Raw genomic sequence first — 16,315 nt, 5'->3', positions numbered from 1 at the left:
ACAATCGATACTTACCCTCGTGGCTCGATGGACCACGCCAATAGAATCACCACGGGAGAGACTCGAGGTAGAATCCCGGAGTGAGAGATCGGTGTTGAGGATGGAGGTAGGTGAGGGAGAGAGAGTGGGCTACAATAGAATCTCACTCACATAGATCCAATCATACAACATGGGGTGCCTTGATACAAAGGGGATGAAACCCTAGGGAGACAAAGCTCAAAGTCATGTTTAAGCCTAAATCTTGTCTAACCAGCTATGGGGGCGAGCTGGGGTCTTATATAGGCATACAAGGCGACATGGGTCGAAAAGGTACAAGTTGGTGGGTCAAACCCGACGAATCCGGTCACAGGGCCGGTCGGACCGGGTCTGGGACCGGGCCATCCGGTTCCCAACCGGATTCTGGGCCGGTCGTAATCGGACGGGCTTCGGGAGCCCCGGGACTGCTTCCGGATGGCACCGGTCGTCGTTCCGGTTGAAAACCGGACGGGCCGGTCAGGAGGCCGGTCAGACCGGGCCTGGGACCGGGCGGTCCGGTCAGGAGCCCGGTCAGACCGGGCCTGTGACCGGCTGGTCTTCCTCTTCCCGCTTCTTCTTCCTCTTCCTTCCTCCTTCTTCTTCCTTCTTCCATGCTCCATGGGGGTTCCTTCTCTCTTGGTCCTTGTCGACGTTGGCACCTATAGACATCATGATGATAGGCATGAGGTAGCATGCCATTCAAGTTGGTGTTGAGATTGACCATAGAGAGGAAGGAGTTCACCTTGACATATATGGCGGGGTTTTGTGTTGTTGGTCCACTTGGGGGACTCCTTGGCCATGGTGTAGCGTCGACAATAGGCGGGGCTGCATCAGCATGCCTGCAGTGTCCGTGGTCATAAAGGATTTGGTCAGGTTCGACGTTATTTCTCTAGCGTCGTCTTCCGAAAGCCTGGATAGTCTTGATCGGTGCTTGCCTGCCCCCTGAGTACTTCGAGAGGCGCTTCCTTGCGAGCCTCTTCGTCGTTCGCTGGATCGGTCTGCCGAAGATAGGCGTCTCTCGAGGGTGGCTTGCTCTTTCGATAGGTGTTCCCGGTTCTTCTCTAGTATAAAGCGATAGGCGTTGAGGGTTCCAACCGAGGTTCCTGCTGGGAGTGGCGTGTTGTTGAGTACGGCTGCCTTGGCTGCTGCCCACTCCTCGTCCGCGATGGTGTAATCGCTGTTGTGGTTGCTGGCGCTGTTTTCGAAACTCGCTCGTCTACTGGAACGAGGAGTGTGGTCTCCGTCTCCTCTGTGCCTTGTGTTTCCCGTGTTATTGGCGACATAAACCTGGTGGTGTGCCGTTCTCCGGGTGGTTCCTTGGACGATGCTGTCGACACTGTCCTCTCCCGATGAATATTGGTCATTGCAGATGAACGGTGTGTCGCTCGACCCCAGCCCATGCCTGGCGTCGCAGTTCAAGCAGTAGTACGAGGTTAACTCCGAAGATGTGGGATTGTCGGATCCTACCGACATGGAAGATGCCGAACGGGGAGTCGAGGGCGCGGGTGAACTCGTCGAGCCTGTCAGACCAGCCGAAAGGTCGAGTGATGATGACGCACTTGGACTCGTCGATCTGGAAGTGGGCGATTCCAGCAGTCGAAGGATTCCCTCCGCGTTGACATTGTAGTGGACGCTGCCGAAGGTCATCTCCATGTTTCCTTGTAGATCTGAGAAGGTTGAGCGGGAGGAATCGCTGTGCGGGGTGAATTCATAGGAGCCGAATCGAATCGGGCTTCCCAGGTTTGGCGATGACGGTGTCGATGAAGTTGCTGATGAAGTTACCAGTGACATGACTGGATCTACCGATGACCGATCTTGTGCCGACAGGTTTCCCACAGACGGCGCCAATTGTCGAGGGTGCTCCTCGGCAATGCCCTCCGATAGGGGCTTAGGGTTGATGGAATCCTGCAAGCTGACACGAGACATCGGTTCACATACAAGCGGGGAGAGCGATTTACCCAGGTTCGGGGACCTCGATGAGGTAAAACCCTTACGTCCTGCCTGTCTGTTCTTGATTATGATGATAATAGGTTACAATGGGGTGCCGAATAGTTCGGCTGAGATCTCGTCGAGATGGCTAAGCGCTATGGTGACCTAGCTCTAAGCTTCTGGTGGCTAAGATTGCTAAGATTGATTGTCCTCTTCGGCAGCCCCTCTCCTGGCCTTTATATAGGAGGCCAGGTCTCAAGAGGTCTAACCGAGTACGACTAGGTTTACAGTAGTTTTAAATCTAATTTTTCCTTGTTCGGACGCTTCTTTGTCTTGCTTGTCAAGGAATCTTCAGGTGCACCGCCCGGATGGGCCGCGTTGCCTCCAAGTGCATTCATGGGCCTCCAACTAGGAAATATAGGATATGGCAACGTCGGTTACCCGAAGGGTAATGCCCACGTCACCAGTTTTGAACGAAATAATTTCGAGATATTTCCTCCTATGAGTCTATGACCCATCACTTTCCATCCCCATAATTTTTTGGCGAACGTTACGTGTCGGGCGGCGGATCTGGGGCAAAAAATCGGTCGTCTTCCGCGCCGTCCGATGGCGGTCCGACGGGCAGAATCAGTCGCATTAGGAAGTTTACATTATAGCCCCCAGTTTCTGGAGAATCAACCCACAGTATTATATTTCTCAGATAATAGTTTAAATGCAGTTTTACATTTGCCACCCTCCTTTTTCTAGAAACCAACCCGCAGTACCTCCCTAATGTGAAGAGTATTACAACAAAAATCATCTCTCCGCGTACAAAAAATATATAGTATTACAACAAAAAGTCGCAACATTTTTAAAAAGTAATGTCACAAATAAAATGGTTAAAGCAATAAATTGTTTTGTTGAAGATCAATTTACAACAAAAGTAGCCATTATTATTAACAAAAACCGGAGACTATTACAATAAAAATCCATATGTTTGCAAAAAAAAAACATTAATTTGTTACATATTGAATTACAACAAAAGTCACCAACTTTTTTTTACAAAAAGTCACAAACGATTACAATAAAAATCAATATGTTTGCAAAAATGATGCAAAGTGGTCAAGCGACATTTAATTTGCTACAGATTTGAATTACAACAAAAATCACCTACTATTTTATCCAAAGTCACAAACGGTTACAACAAAAATAAAACACTTTATTAGCACCAACAAAAAATAAAAAAATGTTGTCTCTTTACAACAATTGTTAACAACAAATCCTACAAAAATTATGGATTGTTTACACCAAATAGTTCATCACCTCACTCATGTGTTTTGCAGCGAAATTATTATTGGGCCGAAAAAAGCAGGCCCATTAAGCCAATGCGGGAGCGAGGCCGGATCGGAAGCATTTTCCTAATATTTTTTCCTAAATTAAAAAGTATCCATCAATACTAGTGTATGGAACCTTCCTATCCCTGTAGCCATTGGGAAGGAAATATGAGAGATGTGATGCAATCAGGCAATCAGTAACCCTAGGCCGTAGTCATCATCGTCCCCCACCCACCTCTGCCGCGGCGGGCCGCCGGCGAGTGAAGGAGCGGCGATCGGTCACTTCTTCGGTCCTCGCACCAATACGTCCCTACCTCCAGCCTTTTTCTGCTGACGTCGTCGCGCAGCAGCATGGACGCACGGGCCGTGCTCGGCGTAACGCCGCCCTCGCCTAAGCGCCCCAGGAACGAGGAGACGCCGCCTCCCGCGGACAGCAACGGGGCGGACCGCCTCAGCGACCTCCCGGAGGGCGTGCTCCACCACCTGCTGTCGCTCCTGCCGGCGCACGAGGCCGTGCGCACGTGCGTCCTCGCCCGGCGCTGGCGCCACCTCTGGATGTCCGCGCCAGGCCTTGTCGTCACCGAAATCAATGGGTTCCGGAGCGCTGAGAAGCTCGACCTCTTCGTCACCCGCTTGCTGCTCCTGCACCGCAGCGGCGACGGCGGCGACGCGCGCCTCGAGTCCTGCCAGTTCTCCCTCTGCGGGTTCTACTTCGAGTTCGACGGGTTCTTGCCTGCCAGCGCGCCGCACTTGACCCGCTGGATTCTGACTGCTCTGCAGCGCCAGGTCAAGGCGCTCCGGGTCTCTCTCGGGGATTTCGAGGAGGACTTCCAGCTCCCTCATCAGCCTCTCTCCTCGCACAACCTCACCACGCTGGACCTCGACAACGTGGATACCAACGACAGCGTCCTTGATTTTTCGGGCTGCCCGGCGCTCCTGAATCTTAAGATGAGCTTTGCCCATGTTAATGCTCACAGGATAGCTTCTCAATCCCTCAAGCATCTGATCATGAAATACTGCGGCTTCTATGCCGAGGAACGCACCCGGATATCTCTACCCAGTCTCGTTTCTCTGGAGCTAATTGATCCCATGGGCAGGGCTCCATTGCTTGAGAGCATGCCGGCGCTGCAAACGGCAACATTTCTATTTAATTACGACTGCACCGATATATGTTCTGATCGTATTGGTCGGTTTGACGCTTGTGGCAGATCTATGTGCGAGGGTTGTTACTATAACTATGAACCTGTTGATGATCACAATGATTCCTTGCTTCTGAAAGGTTTGTCCGAAGCTACAGAGTTGAACTTGGAAGCGATTCCTGATGTGGTATGCACCCAAGCATATCCCTTTAACCCTTAATAATTTTGTTCTTGGCCCACTGTTTCCTGTGCACCAAATAATTGCGTATACTTGCCATTTTTTCTTATTTGGTCCCCTCCTTTGAACTTTGCTAGTATGTTTTCATGAGGGACTTAAAGTGGTGCCCGACATTTAGCAAGTTAAAGACTCTTGTACTCGGCGAATGGTGTCTTGCTGCGGACCTTGACGCGTTAATTTTATTTCTCAGACACTCCCCATTTCTGGAGAAACTTACTCTTCATCTGCCACCGCTAGAGGAGGTATTTCTTAGTTCCATAGTAGTGTGCAGTTGACTCTGAAATTCCAAAGTATATTAAGTAATTAATATACAGTATCTGTTTTGCTGCAGGCACGCAAAAAATCAATGAAGGCAGAAAAAATCTACAATCCACTGGAACAGTTAGTTGCTTCTAGCCTTCTTCAGATGGTTACAATCAAATGCCAAGAGGTTGACGGGATGGTTCTTCGACTTTTGAAGATGTTAAATGCCTCAAGCGTAACATTTGAAAAAATCATTATCCAGTGTCTTAATAGACCTTCATGTTATGGCTGTAAGTTCACTATTGGCAATGATCATGCTTCTATTTCTGCAGTCTGTTAATATTTGTCTGAAAACCAAGCCTTGTCCATAAACATTTCTGTTCAATCACAAAAGCTGCATAGTCATTGTATTGCCAAGTATAGCTTTGAGCCTCAAAAGTGCCTATGTTAATTAACTTGTTCTATCTTTTATTTTTTATGTGAATGCTAGCTTTGTAGTTTCAACTTGCACAAACAACCTTCATTTTTTTATGTTGCTCATTCTGATTGATTTTTTTCTTTATCTATATCACGCTCATGCTATCTGATTATTCAGTGAATCGTCTTGGGTGATTATGTCCTTCTCTTTGATTCACATCTAGCATGTGTATATATGCCACATTTATATTTATGTGACTTTAATTCTAATGCGAAATGCACTACATCTTGAGTTTAATCATGGCTACTCTAATTTTTCCGATAAAGGACACTTTATTACTTAAAAGGTATAGCCACTCTTATGTAACTTCGAATCTATCAGCCAAAGAACAAAAATATCTTATCATCTTGTTTTACCAAAAACTTGCATGGTCACCCAAGAGATGTTCTTATCCAGCCATGAAAGACACTGTCCTACATTTCAGGGTTTTCTGAGGGGAGCATATTTTTGGATTAATGAACAAGTTAACGTTTTTTTTATTTACCTCTGAAAGCCCCTCTCGGAGTGTATGATGCGTTTTTCTATTTTTCTTACAGGTTTCAGTTTTGTGTGCACGGATCTGAGCTTGGAATAGAGGTCTTCAGTTTTTTACGCATGGATTCCTATTTTGCCTCCGAAAAGTATGCAGGAAGTTTGCAGTTGAATTATATGTCCTCTCTGTGTGCAAGATTCTTCTGTTAGACTGCCCTTAAAACGTTTTGCCATATTACTGTTGTCTTGTCTCTAAAAGGACAAAATTTGACAATTATAGAGTTCCTTCTTTCTCGTTTGTTTTATATTTAATATTTGGAGTTCATCTCAGAAAAAAATGAAGTTCATCTTGATAAGAGTTTTGCTAAAGCTTGAACATGCATGGTGTACGATTGGTGTCCGGCCTCCTCTGTCAATTTAGTTGGGTGTTACAAACTTTTGAACACCGGGTTAATGAGAGGAAATGTTATTTTCAGCCTAGTTTGACTGCAATGACAATTGCCATTTCCTATAGTTAGAAGCTAGTAACTTGTTTATCTGTTACACACAAAATATTCCCATCGGTTGCAAGCGCTGCAGGAATTTGATGCCCAAAAAGGTGTAGTAAAAAGAAATTCAAAGAAAACCTGTTTAGTCGAATCTATGGATGGATATTTAATGGTCGTAAAGAGTGCGTGGACAAAACACTTGTCCTACAATCTATGTGTGGATGGATCTGACCAGAAGTAAATTTAAAAACATTGACAGAGGAGGCCTGAACCCATATTGTTTCACTTAGTGACAAAATACTTGGCCGGCCTTTTTTCCGCATAGGTTGTTGCACATGTTTATCAAGGCATTTTTTTCTAGAAAATTGGTACAGGCAAGGAAGATAATTTTTGTCTGAAAAATCCATGCGGCAAGGTAAATACAACTAGTTGTTCAGTATGATAATAGCATATTTGGTCATCTGTGTTCGATGCCTGTGAATCGTCGGTTAGTTCCTCTGTTGTATTGTCATTAGTCTTTTTCATCATGTCTCATCGCAGGATCTGGTTTTACTTTCAGATTTTAGTGATGTGATTTGCTCCAATATAATGTGCAGTGGTGAACTTTAGTGCCTGACACCTTGTTCAGTTAATCTGAAATAGATATTAAGGGGCGTTCATCCTTTTAGAATGCACACGCAAATATGGATCTGCCGCCTGATTGTTGTCCCAATCCCAATTCCTTCCTCTCTCTCTCTGTTTATACTAGAAGCTGACACTCCAAGCACAAGCTAGTGGAAGCTTAACAAATGCAGTTGGTAAAAGCAACCAAAATCATTTTGTAGTATTACTCCCTGTATTTTAAAATATAGTGCACGCATATTAGTTTTCATATGCCATATACTCCATCCAATGAAGATTGTCTAAGATTTTTCTAAATTTGGATATACCTAGACACTAAATAGTACTCCCTCCGTTTCTAGATATAAGTCATATAGTTTTTGACACGAATATTAAAGAACATAGATTGAGAAAAAATACACCATATTAAGGTGGGATTAACCTGTTGACATCGCACACAGATGTTCTCTCGATTCACAGGATTGTGTGTCCAGATTACAGCAGAAGTTCGAATTCGAATTCCCGGAGGAACAGAGCAAGAGAGAGAGGTACAAGCCGACAGGCTGGGCCGAAGCCAATCACAACTTTCCTATCCTATCTGCCATCGACGTGGGTCTTATATTGGCGACCAATCCTTGACCGCCAAGTCATCGGCGGGCTCAGTCCTTCGCAGGGAAGCGAGAGCTTTCCTTGCGTGCACGTCGTTCGCGTTGAGCCACTTGGTGCGGCTCCATGTCTTGAGGATCGGTGTTAACATTCTCCCTCCCTTGATGGCCGGCTTGTCCCCAAGCCGGTGCCTTGGGAAAACGACGCTTCAAATCATCTTGATCCTCCCAAGTAGCCAACGACTCTGAACCTGAGATCCAATAGCTTTTTTGAGTTGATAGACGTGAATCACAGGATGGATGCGGCTGGTTTCTGGTAAGGCTAAACGATAAGCAACTTCGCCCACCCTCTGAAGAACTGTATATGGTCTGTAGTACTTGAACAACAGCTTATGATGTGCGCGAGGCGCGACGGACGATTGCACATAGGGTTGTAGTTTCAGATAAACACTATCTCCAACAGCAAATGTCCTCTCCGTTCTGTTCTTGTCCGCCTAATGCTTCATGCGCATACGTGCACGTTCCAGGTGTTGCTTGAGAAGATCCTGCATTAACTGACGCTCGTCCAGCCATGTCTGTAGATCTGGAACAGCACACATATGTTGGGGAACAATGCCCAAATGGCTAGGGGAACGACCATACAATACTTCGAACGGAGATCTCCCCAAGGCAGAGTGAGGGCTAGTGTTATACCAGAATTCAGCTAATGTCAACCATTGGACCCATTTGGTAGGGCAAGCATGTGTGAAGCAACGAAGATACGCTTCCAAACACTGATTGACTCTCTCAGTTTGCCCATCTGTTTCAGGGTGATATGATGAACTCATCGCTAATGTAGTTCCAGTCAGAGCAAACAGCTGCTGCCAAAAGGCACTGGTAAAAACTCTGTCTCTGTCAGAAATGATTTGCTCTGGAGCACTATGCAACTTGTAATATTATCCATGAACGCAGAAGCAACAGTGGCAGCCGAAAAGGGGTGCGCTAGAGGGATGAAATGAGCAAAACGACTGAACTTATCAACCACAACCATAATGCAGTTAAAGCGACCTGATCGAGGTAGTCCTTCGATGAAATCCATGGAAACTACCTGGAATGCAGAATTAGGCACTGGTAATGGCTGCAGAAGGCCTGAATACTTGGAGCGATCAGCCTTTGCTTGTTGGCAAACATAACAAGACTTCACGAATTGATGAACTGACGTTGCCATCCCTTTCCACACAAATAATTGTTTCAATCGCCGTAGGGTAACTGGAATGCCAGAGTGTCCTCCCATAGGGCTAGCATGGAATTCCCTAATTAGTTGCTCTTGCACTGCTGAATCAGAAGGAAGCCATATTCTCCCTTGTTTCCTGATAATACCCCCATGCAAGGAAAACTGATCATCGACTTCCTTGGCGATAGACAAGCGTTGTAGGAGAGCTTTAGCTTGAGCATCCTGTTGGTAAGCGTCAAGAACTGCTACAATCCAAGCTGGCTGACTGCAAGAAATGGCATGCACATCCAGTTCAGGGTGTGGCCTTCGTGATAGGGCATCTGCAACTTTGTTTTCCAAACCTTTTTTATACACAATTCTGTATTGCATGCCCATCAGCTTGGACAAAACCTTATGCTGCCAAGGTGTATGTAAACGTTGGTCAGTGAGGTGAGTAAGGCTAGCGTGATCAGTTCGAATGATGAACACTTTATGCTGCAAGTATGCTCTCCATTTTTGAACTACTAGTAATATGGCCATATATTATTTTTCATATGTAGACAATCCTTTGGAGCGAGGGCCTAGAGCTTTACTGACAAATGCCAGAGGATGATCCTTCTGCATGAGCACAGCTCCAATGCCAGTGTCGCAAGCGTCAGTCTCCACAACAAACACAACAGAGAAGTCTGGTAACGCCAAGACAGGTGCTGCGATGAGAGCTTTCTTCAATGACTGAAATGCCAATTCAGTGTCAGTAGTCCACACGAAAGGAGTGTTTTTCCTGAGAAGAGCTATCAATGGCTGGCTAATAGATCCATAGCCTTGCACAAATTTCCGATAATAACCGGCCAGGCCCAAGAAGCTGCGAAGCTGCTTAACATCCATAGGTGTAGGCCACTCCTTGACTGTTGCAATTTTTTCTTCATCAGTGGCCACTCCCGAGGCTGAGATCACATGTCCCAGATAGTGTATGCTTGGCTGTGCAAACAAGCACTTCGATATCTTGACCCTCCATTGGTTATCCTGCAATAGCTGTAGTACCGAGCTGAGGTGTTGTAGATGCTCCTGATAATTAGTATTGTATACCAAGATGTCATCGAAAAACACGACAGCATATTTGCGAAGTACTGAAGCTAGAGTCCTATTCATTTCGGCTTGGAAAGTTGCTGGTGCACCAGTTAATCCGAATGCCATGACAGTAAACTCATAGTGGCCATGATGTGTATGGAATGCTGTTTTATGTTCATCTCCTTCAGTCAGTCTGATCTGGTGATAGCCAGCTCGCAGATCCAGCTTGGAGAACCAGCAAGCTCCATGCAATTCATCCAAGAGCTCATCAATAACATGCATGGGATATTTTCTCTTAACTGTTAAAGCATTCAGGTGACGAAAATCAATGCAAGGTCGCCATGTCTGATCCTTTTTCTTGACCATGATCAGTGGTGAAGCAAAATTGCTGGCACTAGGACGAATTACACTTGACTGCAGCATTTCTGCAATCTGTTTCTCCACTTCATTCTTGAGTTCAGGGGCCAGACGGTATGGTCTGATTTGGACAGGACGAGCTCCTTCTATTACGGGAATAGAGTGAGATACCGCTCTGTGTGGTGGTAGTCCGTCAGGTTCAGCAAAGATGGAAGCAAATGTGTCTAGAATAGACTGAACTTCCGGAGGCATAGGAGTCTTGACACTGTCAGCAGCTTGAACTACATATAATTCGATCACGGTGCAAGCAAAGGGTTCAGCTGGATTTCCTTGCAGACACACCCATGCTCCTTTGTGCTGAAATGCAATCCATTTCTGTTGCCAATCGATCAACTGAGGACTGTGGGAAGACAGCCAGTCCATACCCACGATTCCATCATAACTCTTGAGTGGCAAAATTTTGAAACTAGAGGTGAAGGATAACTTGTCACATGTCCATTCACACTGAGGAATATATGTGTTGCAAGTAAGGATGCCACCACCAGCAACTTTAACCCGACGAGGAATAGGTAAGGAAACATGCCCACACAGTTTGGCAGCCAGAGATGCATTCACAAACGAATTGTTGCTACCAGAATCCAACAGAAACACAGCCGGATGCCCTTGAACAGTGCAGTGGAGCACAATAGACTGCTCAGGAGGTTCTTCGGTGAAGGACACATCAGCCAATTGCATCAATTCCATATCTGTCACTGAATCGACACCCTCCCACTGATAAGTTTCTGGCTGCTGGAAAAATTCCACCATCTCCTGCACCACATGCAACTGGACAGTGGACTGACACTTGTGCTCACGTGAGTATTTCTCACCACATGTAAAGCACAGATTCTTAGCACGACGATAATTTCTGAGAGCTGCAATTTTGTCGTCCGTTGTCCTGGACATTTCTGTCGATCGAGTCTGCAAACGATCATCCAGAGGACGGCCATAAACAGGGGCAGTAGTAGGGGCTCGGCGAGCTGTGGTAATGACTGACGAATTCAATGTGTTCGTGCCATCACCAACTTCCTCCTGCACCAAAGCAACAGTATACGCAGTATCCAAGTCTTGAGGGAGTTGAATTGCTACTAACAAGCGAACTGCAGGTTTAAGGCCCTCTAAGAAACGTGTGACATAGTGCAGTGGGTCAGGTTGATTTTCATAAGCAGCAAGTTGATCCACTAATTCAACAAATTGGTTAACATATTCCTCTACAGATCATGTCTGAACTAGCTTATACAAACGTCTAATGAGGGACTGGTGTTGATTCCTACCAAAACGCAGGAGAACTTCCTAGCAAAATTCCGACCAAGTAAACTTCCTAATAGATGTTTTAATGGAATTGAGCCAACGAGCAGCTGGGCCAGTGAACTGCATAGAAGCAAGCTTGACCCAGAGATGTGATGAAGTATCGAACAGCTCAAAGTAGTCCTCACAACGAATCTGCCACAACTGTGGATTTTCCCCATCAAATTTAGGGAAATCCACGCGAGGAACGCGTCCACGCGGTGGTGAATCAGCACGCTCATCCCTGAGATCGAATGAACGAGGAGCATGATCGGGGTTGTGATTTGAGCGGATACCTCTTGCCGGAGGTGGTATGTAAGGGCCAGCGGCCCCAACAACCGACCTCCGTGTCGCTGATGTCACACGGCGCCCCTCCGGGCCGGTCTCCGCGTCGCCCCCAAGCGTCCTGGCGACCTGATCCGGATCGTCCTGGTGGGCGGCGAGACCCACTTGCTCCCGCAGCTCCGAGATGTGCTGCTGAAGCGTGTTCTCGACTCCATCGACGTACAGCTGCATGTTGCTAACCGCCTTGTCGATGGAGGAGCGCACGGCCGATTCCACGGCGGTGTTGACGGCCTTGGTGATCAAGTCGTCGATGTCCTTCTTCCTCTGCTCCTGCTGCACCGCTGAGGCCGCGGTGAGCGTGTCGTAGATCACGCGGCCCTCTGGGGTCAGCGACTCCATGATCTGTTGCCGAGCGAGATCTGCGGCGCGGCGAGCTCGAGTCTCCAGCGCGATGTGTTGCGTGCGAGATGGGAAGAAAAATTCCGGCGGATTTGAGTGGTGGGTAGGCTCTAGATACCAATTGTTAACATCGCACACAGATGTTCTCTCGATTCACAGGATTGTGTGTCCAGATTACAGCAGAAGTTCGAATTCGAATTCCCGGAGGAACATAGCAAGAGAGAGAGAGGTACAAGCCGACAGGCTGGGCCGAAGCCAATCACAACTTTCCTATCCTATCTGCCATCGACGTGGGTCTTATATTGGCGACCAATCCTTGACCGCCAAGTCATCAGCAGGCCCAGTCCTTCGCAGGGAAGCGAGAGCTTTCCTTGCGTGCACGTCGTTCGCGTTGAGCCACTTGGTGCGGCTCCATGTCTTGAGGATCGGTGTTAACATAACCCTAGAAAACTAACATGAGCTAATAGAGGACCTTGCATAAGAGAATAAAATTATTGCTTATATTTATGAACGAAGGGAGTAGTAGATATATTCAAATTTTGATAAACCTCCGATATTCTTCGTGGGATGGAGAGAGTACAACTATTCTCCAAAAAGGTATAACTTTTCATTTTCCATTAGATTTTACGGTGAAAAAACAGGAGTATGCAACATTTGCTTTGTATTCAAAACTAAAGCACGCCCTGCTAATCAAATTATTCACAACACACCGTTGAAAAGTGAAATTTTATTCTTCCACCATGCTAGGAAGACGATTTCTTAAATTAATTATGTTCGACCAAGTTTTGCACATCGGAGCAACAATCGATAGTTCATCAACAAACAATAATTAATTCTGAGCAACTCGACAGATGCTTTGGTGTGTTTTAGTGTACCGATAACTTTGACGCTATTAAAAATTCATCATGAAGACGAATATAAATCAAAGCCTTGCTGCCTTGATTATTCGGCACGGTCACATCATGAATATCAGTCTTGCTAACTAAAATTTTAATCTTAGGTTGCTAAATCATGGCAGTTCTGTTTGCAAAAATAAGCATTGACATTTGGAGCAGAAAGATGAGGGGAGCATAATGGTATGATTGCCTATATGATAAATACCAAAAGAACGTAGCTAAGCTTACATAATAAACTATCACTACCACATCCACGTCCTTAAGCATTAGTACATCAATGTACTACCAGTACCACATCCTTAAGCTTTAGCATATCAATAAACTAGCACTACAACATCCTTAAGCTTTACCACATCAATGAATTAGTAGAAAAAAAGAGCGGTCTTACAGTCAGAGGAGCCACACGCAACATCAATGTCAGGGAAGCAGGAGACCCTGGCGAAGAAGCAGCACAACTATCCCCGTGGAAGAGTCAGATGCAACGCCGAAAAACCACCCCGTGGTAGAGTCAGAAGCAACCTCGACAACAGTCCGTGTGGTAGAATCAGATCCAACCACGATTGGCGACAAAGGAATGGCCTACAATGAATTCTATCAGATCCCCTGTGTACCTAAAAGATCTAGATCTAAGGCTAGGGTTTGCTGAAGCTTATAACAACCGGACTACGCAGAGGAAGAAGACGACATGTCGTGGCCAGTAGCCGTCGCCACAGCGAACGTCGCCGCCACCAGCCTCGCCAGCCTTGCGGGCGGAAGAGCTAGCCATGTCGCTAGATCGAGAAGGGTGGATGAGCTCGAAATAGAGTGAATGGGGGATTTGGATTTGGGGAGAGAGCCGCCCCTATATACAGTGGCGAAATTTGGAGCGCGGTGACCGGATTCATCCTGCCGATTTTTCGCTGTCCCGCGCGAGCTCTCGCCATCTTCCCTCGGTGGCTTCCCGAGAACGCATCGTTGTCGCTTTTTGCGGAGATGAGGGGTGGCTCGCTGGAAACGGCCAATCCAAGTGTTCCTTCAGGTCTAGCCCGAGGATGCTTTAACAACCGTGTGATGGGACAACGCCGAGGAGGCCAGGAAACCAAACGGGGCAAAAAAAACATGCGCCTCTCAAAACGAGCCAAGGGGGGCCAGGGTACAAACGGGCCCTAAAAGCTGGGAGATCGACTCTAGGGTTGTGATTTGTGAGGCAATGAGGCAATCAACAACCCTATATAGTCCCTGGCCATAATCTCGCGTCCTCCGCCTCTGCCGCGCCGGCGAACGAAGGCTCGGAGAGCATGGACGCACGGGATGTGTTTGGCGTAACGCCACCTTCGCCTAAGCGCCCCAAGATCGAGGAAACGCCGCCGCCCGCGGACAGCAACGTGCCGGACCGCCTCAGCGACCTCCCGGAGGGCCTACTCCACCACCTGCTATCGCTCCTGCCGGCGCACGAAGCCGTGCGCACGTGCGTCCTCGCCCGGCGCTGGCGCCACCTCTGGATGTCTGCGCCAGGCCTTCTCGTCATCGTCCCCAAGGAGTTCCAGAGCACTGGTAGGTTCGAGCACTTTGTCAACCGCTTGCTGCTCCTGCGCGGTGCCGCGCCTCTCGAGTCGTGCCAGTTCTCCCTCTGCCGGCTCTACTACGATTCCAAATTCACCTTAAACGCGTTCTTCACTGCCATCGCGCCGCACTTGGGCGGCTGGATTCTGACTGCTCTGGAGCGCCAGGTCAAGGTGCTCCGGGTCTATATAGGGGACTTCGACTTGCATCTTCCACCCCAGCCTCTCTCGTCGCTCCACCTCACCACGCTGGACCTTGACAATGTGATTACCAAGGACAGCTTCCTTGATTTTTCGGGCTGCCCGGCGCTCCTGAATCTTACGATGGCCTGTTGTGATGCTCGTGCTCGCAGGATATCGTCTCAATCCTTGAAACACCTGAGCATGACAAACTGCGCCTTATATTGGGAGGAACGCACCCGGATGTCTTTACCCAGTCTCGTCTCGCTCGAGCTAATTCATCATTTGGGCAGGGCTCCATTGCTCGAGAGCATGCCGGCGCTGCAAACGGCAACGCTTACATTTGGTAACAGCTGCCGCGACAGTTGTATTCGTCGTAGGGGTCGGTTTGACGCTTGTGGCAGTCCTATATGCGAGGGTTGTTATCATTACTACAACCATGAACCTGTTGATGATCACAACGATTCTTTGCTTCTGAATGGTTTGTCCGAAGCTTCACAGTTGATCTTGGAAGCGGCTCCTGACATGGTATGCTTCCAAACGTCTCTCTTTTAACGACTAATAATTTTGTTCTTGGCCCACTGTTTCCTATCCACCAAGTAATTACCTATATATAAATCCCATGTTTGTTCCTTATTTGACTCCCTCTTTGAACTTTGCTAGTATGTTTTCATGAGGGACTTAAAGTGGTGCCCGACATTTACCAAGTTAAAGACTCTCGTACTCGGCGAATGGTGTCTCGCTGCTGATCTTGATGCATTAATTCTATTTCTCCGGCACTCACCGATTCTGGAGAAACTTACTCTTCATGTGCCGCCGCTAGAGGAGGTATTTCTTAGTTCCATAGCAGTGTGTGCTATTAACTTTGAAATTCAAAAGTATTCAGTAAAATATTTGTGTTGCTGCAGGTACGCAAAAATTCAATGGAGGTAGAAAAAATCTACAATCCATTGGAACAGTTAGTTGCTTCTAGCCTTCTTCAGATGGTTACAATAAAATGCCAAGAGGTTGATGGGATGGTTCTCCGACTTTTGAAAATGTTAAATGCCTCAGGCGTGCCATTTGACAGAATCATTATCCAGTGTGAAAATAGACGTTCATGTGATGGCTGTAAGTTCACTATTGGGCAATGATCATGCTTCTATTTCTGCAGTTCGTTAATGTTTGTCTGAAAACCAAGCCTTGTCCATAAACATTTCTGTTCAATCACAAAGGCTGCATAGTCATAGTATTGCCAACTATAGCTTTGAGCCTCAAAAGTGCCTATGTTATTTAACTTGCTTTGTCTTTTGTTTTCTATGTGAATGCTAGATTTGTAGTTTCAACTTGCACAAACAACCTTCAATTTTATGTTGGTCATTTGATTAATTTTTTTCTTCATCCATATCATGCATGCTCATGCAAACTAACATGTGCTATCTGATTATTCAGTGAATCCTCTTGGGAGATTATGTCCTTCTCTTTGATTCACATCTAGCATGTGTATATATGCCACATTTATATTTATGTGACTTTTATTCTAACGCGAAATGCACTACATCTTGAGTTTGCT

At 46.8% G+C, this 16,315-nt stretch overlaps 1 protein-coding gene across 1 annotated transcript; it reads left to right on the top strand.

Moving 5' to 3' along the window:
* The first annotated feature begins 3,596 nt into the window (after positions 1 to 3,596).
* On the top strand, positions 3,597 to 15,896 carry LOC127321438 (putative F-box protein At1g49610). The gene is made up of 3 exons (XM_071820810.1): positions 3,597 to 4,583; positions 15,427 to 15,591; positions 15,672 to 15,896. Exons 1-3 carry the CDS (start codon positions 3,609 to 3,611, stop codon positions 15,894 to 15,896), a joined length of 1,365 nt encoding a protein of 454 aa, XP_071676911.1. The 5' UTR covers positions 3,597 to 3,608.
* Positions 15,897 to 16,315: the final 419 nt, after the last annotated feature.

This window comes from Lolium perenne, chromosome 5 (genome assembly GCF_019359855.2).
Source record: "Lolium perenne isolate Kyuss_39 chromosome 5, Kyuss_2.0, whole genome shotgun sequence".
Lineage (NCBI taxonomy): Eukaryota > Viridiplantae > Streptophyta > Magnoliopsida > Poales > Poaceae > Lolium > Lolium perenne.
The sequence above is the reverse complement of the archived record's forward strand: the minus strand, read 5'-3'. Positions and strand labels throughout refer to the sequence as shown.